The sequence below is a fragment of the Sphaeroforma arctica genome, assembly GCF_001186125.1.
Source record: "Sphaeroforma arctica JP610 unplaced genomic scaffold supercont1.979, whole genome shotgun sequence".
NCBI lineage: Eukaryota > Ichthyosporea > Ichthyophonida > Sphaeroforma > Sphaeroforma arctica.
In genome coordinates, this window is record NW_014039579.1 from 8,424 (window position 1) to 13,672 (window position 5,249).

Below are 5,249 nucleotides of genomic sequence, written 5' to 3' on the forward strand. Positions count from 1 at the left end.
GTATGTATATATTTGGGTATGTATGTGATTAGTAGTTATGAATACAGCGTACATTTCGACATATCAATATCATATCATTTGATGGGCGCATGTAAAGCAAAACTGATATACCTGTTGTATGGGGCTTGACGCGCAATGGACTTTTGCTGACTGGTCAATATGAAATACAGTAAACTACTGGACAACTTATATCTGTAATTGGACCGGAGTGTTCGACCAAGAACCATCGCATCGGCTCAAATGCTTCAGTTGCCTATAGTCAGCTTCTGGTGGTCACGCTCGTGAAACAGAAACAACCAAGTAACCCCATCAACGATCCCCGAAAAATACACCCTGTGTAGCACATCTCACTACGCTGCCGTGACAGGGACATACAAGTTGAAGTAGTCCATGGCCCACAGCAAGACCATTTTTCTCATTTCATGGGGCTTTTGTAGGGCTAAGCTTACACGCTAATCTGTATACTGTCACAGATTAAGGCTAAGAAGAAGCAGAAGCAATACAAATTGGACACGATCATCAACCATGGGAAGGCCATGGGCGACTTCCACAGCAAGGCGCAGAAAACCACCAAGCTTATTGTGAAAGCCATTACCGACTACTTCAACTCGCAAGAGAAAGAGGCGCGCATCAAAGACGAGATCAAGGAACGCGCACGTATGTGCCAGTACTTACTTTATTCTCGTCTATGTGTGAGTATTTAACCTGCACGGATGGGTGTGAAGGGTGGCATGTAATGCATCTTTGTCTATCATTGGAGTACATATGTGTATTCTCCCGCCTCTACAACTCGTAAGATGAATAACCCCGCATCGAGGAAGAAATCACGAAACGCTTGCGCATGTGCCAAAATTTTATTCATTTGTAGTTGTGTGAATGACGGCTATGAACGGGTGGATGCAAGGGTGGTATATATATATATATATATATATGTATGTATGTAAGTATGTATGTATGTTTGTATGTATGTATGTGTGTGTATGTGTGTATGTATGTATATATGTGTGTATGTATGTATGTATATTATTATATTATATTATATTATATTATATATATATTATATTATATTATATATATATGTATATACATACATTTATATATATATATATATATATATATATACGAGTATGTAATCCTGGGTCGCTTCAACTCGTATGAGAAAGAATAGCACTTCAACGACGCGGTTATGAAACTCTTCGCATATGTGCTGAAGTTAAGCGCGTGTATACGTGTGGATATTAGCAGTACAAGTGTATATAAACAGTATATTCGTCCCTTGCTTGTGAGTGTGTGGAGCTAAACAGAGTCTGTGCATATAACTGCTCGTTCGATATATGCTTTCGAATCTATTTTCCATACATACCATTGACCCTCTCATTCCTATACCATCGTCAGGTATGCGCGCTCTGATGGAAGACAACGAGGCGGAGTATCGCAAACTCATTGACGAGAAAAAGGACAGTCGGTTGGCAGCGCTCCTCAACCAGACCGACAGCTACATGTCAACGTTAACTGATTTGGTGCAAGATCACCAGGTATAGCTATATCTGCAGTTTATGTTTTGTCCAATTAGTTTAGTACGTGACATATCCACCCAAACCGACTTGTAAGATCTTGGCAGGTATTCTGTATCTGCACATACAGTGTGCCAAAGTATCGGAACAGATTACCAAGTGTATCCTCATGACATTTTGGTTGTCACTATCTTTCTTGAATATCGTTTAGCGTTGCGATATGCCATTGTCGATTAGCAGGTACATGCACGGAGCATCATGGCTTTATTTGCTCTTGTGAATATCATATAGCCTTGCTATGTATCTCTGTAGATTAGCATGTGCATGTATGTGACGTTGCGGCAGTACACCTCTTTTGAGCTTGTGTATTTAGCATACTTTGCCCAATAGTGCATGATTTGTCGTCTAAGGATATCTGATGTGATGGTACTTGTATGTATGTTGTGCGCTATGTTGCCGGTTCTATATGTTGAATTCTCATACATAGTAGTTAATATTTATTTCTTACTTATATATCATATATTGTCCTTAACATTTGTTTTCTTACTTATATATCATATATCGTCCCACCCATTCACCCGTCCTTTCCAGGTCAAGGAAAGGGTGTCGCGTCGAGAGAGTGAGGCTCGTGCAGCTGGACTGACTACAAATAAAGACGACATCTACAAAGAGGAAGTGGAGGCCACCAAAGGCGGTACCGGGGGGTTTGGGCAGGACTCGTATATGGCTGTGGCGCACAAGGTCACCGAGCCAGTCCTGACAGTATGTGTGTGGGGTGTTTGTAACTACAGGGATATACAAATTGACTAGTGTTTATGTATTGTCGTGTTTCAGCGTTGCTTTTCGAGTACACTTCATTTGAATGTATGAGTTTGTATATAAGTATTTATACAGTTACATTCGTTTTTACGTATGTACCGTACTAAATACGTGTGTGCTACATTGATGATAAGTGCAAAGAATCCTGAAGCGATGGTGAAGGCTGTTCAAAATGTTGAAAACGTTCACAATTTTTTTTTGGGGCCATTGACATTGAATGCATCCACAACTAATGTTGCCCATGCTTTTTTTTAAATTTTATCAGATAGCAACCAATAGCTCATTCTATCCTGTTAAAATTTTCTCAACTAACAACCAAAATGCTTAACAATTTTTTTTTATCAACTCTTCAATCAGCAACCAAAAATGCTCGAGAACGGCCAACTCAAGCCGTATCAGCTGAAGGGTGTGGAGTGGATGGTGTCGCTATACAACAACAATCTCAATGGGATTCTGGCTGACGAAATGGGCCTCGGCAAAACTATTCAGACGATCGGACTGATCTCGTATCTTATTGGTGTGTCTGTTTTTATTGTGTTCCATTTGGTCATGTGCGTCAGCTGTTAGTTTCCAGTTATATATGTATTTTTTTAATATGTGTGTTAGTTTGAATATTTATATATATATATATATATATGTGTGTGTGTGTGTGTGTGTGTGTGTGTGTGTAACTTTTTCTGTATTATACAATAAACAATACAATTGGAAGGTTGATTTATCGTATTTGTTTATATATAGAACATTTATATACGGATAACATGCGTATTTGGGATTCCTGTTGAGCAAATTAACTATGTGCGGACAACGCGAACTCCACATCGCAGAGCATGTTTGGCACTACTATATATCACATTTGTGCCTTTAGATTGCACATACCTACATTTATTTTTGCTTGCGATACGACGCGTTAGTCAATATAATTTTTAGTTCAATGTACAACATACACCCTTACAAGTTTACAAATTGGAACTCTTCGAAACGACAGTACACACGTGCAAACTCGGAGAGCCGGGCCGCATTGCGCCGTTGTTGATTGTGTCCAATTGACGAAAGGTGCCAACACACATATTTACTTGTGTGTTGATGAATATGTAAGTATATGCCATACGCACATTCATACCAACCCACGTATATAACCGTACACGAATAACAAATCAAATTTCTCACTTACAAACTCACAGAGGCCAAGCGCGTGAATGGGCCGTACTTGGTAGCTGTCCCGTTGTCGACCTTGTCCAATTGGTGGAATGAGTTCAATAAATGGGTGCCCACCATGAAGGTGTTGCGATATAAAGGCGCGCGACAGGAGCGGAAGAATCTCAAGCCTCAAGTGCTGCAGGTGTGTTTCCCACCTCCCCCCTTGTTTCAAAGTATAATATTGTCGTTTGGGGTTTCTTTACCCTTATTCGGAATGAGAGAAAATAAGGATATACTTTTAAATACATTTGCGTGTCCGCCGTTAGTAACCAAGGGACATAGGTTGCAGTATGCATCCAAATAACCAATTGCCCTTAATATATACCAGTGTACTTCCTTGCGAACAGAGTCGCATTTTACTATTGTGCGTTTTATACAACCGACCCATAATACTCTCTTCCTAATGGTTCAATTATTTAAGTTAACTGACAGCTCTATAAAAACATCATTGCAGTGTCATTACAATGTGCTGTTGACCACGTACGACTTCGTCATGAAGGACAAGGCTACGCTTGGCAAGGTGAAGTGGACCTATCTGATCATGGACGAAGGCCACCGCATCAAGAACAGTGATTCTAAACTGGTCAAAGTGCTCAAGAATAGTTACCACAGTAAGTTTCTGTGCGTGTATAATATACGAATGGCCGTATTTATGTGTATATATCGGTATATATATATATATATATATATATATGTGTGTGTGTGTGTGTGCGTGCCCCCAAGGTTGTGCACGAGCAGCTAATGGATCATGGTATGACTATGTGTTATATGGTACATGCATGTCCAGATTACTTTAAGTTTGTGGAGAGCACTTATGCCACTACTAATGACTGGATCCAATTGAATTTTATATATATTCGGTGCAAAAGGTGATATGGATCATATTACGCAACTGGTTTGAGACTTATGTGGGTACTTTTTTAACCCGCATACACCGGTTCAAATTCCGAGGTCTAAAGACATTTGTACTGTATTATCATTCCCAGATGGCTTGTATGCTCTGTGCGGTATATTGCTGGCTGCCGATGCGCAAGAGTGCAATTCAGTCTGCGATGTACCTCACATACTCCTCAATATTCCTCACTTAGTCCTAATTCAATGCGAAAAGTTCTAATTTTCGGGTTTTATTTATCTATCTGTCCCTTTTTACAGTACCGCATCGGCTGCTATTGACTGGAACACCGCTGCAGAATTCTCTGCCTGAGTTGTGGGGTCTGATGAATTTCCTGCTGCCAACTATCTTTAATTCGGGTCAGAATTTCGATGACTGGTTCAATGAACCCATTTCGGCCACAGGCGACAAAGTCGGTAGGGCTATTTTATTGATTTGTATTTGCTAACTGTGTTATTTGTATCAAGTAGTGCCCGGTACGTGCTGTGTTCAAGAGGACATGACTCGAAGACGTGCTGAGTTACATTGTCTCCAAATAATTTTGTTGCATCTTCATCTGTGTACTCTCGAATCTCATATCTGTTCACTTTTGGTATATAACTTTAGCGTGTGGGGGTTCATTCGCGTTAATATAGTTGAATGCAAGTATCTAGTCTCAAATACCGAGACCGCGTTGCTACCAGTCTATAGACCGAGTATGTCCGCCACATAATTCGTTTTATATCGAGTCTTTCAGATATATATATATATATATATATATACATATATATATATATATATATATATTATATATATATATAGTATATATATGTATGTATGTATATATA

At 39.5% G+C, this 5,249-nt stretch overlaps 1 protein-coding gene across 2 annotated transcripts in view; it reads left to right on the forward strand.

The window, feature by feature from the left end:
- Nucleotides 1-536: 536 nt before the first annotated feature.
- The window catches only part of SARC_09528, a gene marked incomplete at its 5' end in the record, with an annotated part of 16,786 nt that continues 12,073 nt past the window's right edge, over nt 537-5,249 (forward strand). For both annotated transcript variants that reach the window (XM_014296452.1, XM_014296453.1), the window contains 8 exons: nt 537-657; nt 1,396-1,535; nt 2,106-2,276; nt 2,691-2,850; nt 3,515-3,672; nt 3,985-4,141; nt 4,683-4,834; nt 4,919-5,094. In XM_014296452.1, coding sequence (XP_014151927.1) covers nt 537-657; nt 1,396-1,535; nt 2,106-2,276; nt 2,691-2,850; nt 3,515-3,672; nt 3,985-4,141; nt 4,683-4,834; nt 4,919-5,094 — 1,235 coding nt within the window. The remainder of the gene's footprint in view (nt 658-1,395; nt 1,536-2,105; nt 2,277-2,690; nt 2,851-3,514; nt 3,673-3,984; nt 4,142-4,682; nt 4,835-4,918; nt 5,095-5,249) is intronic.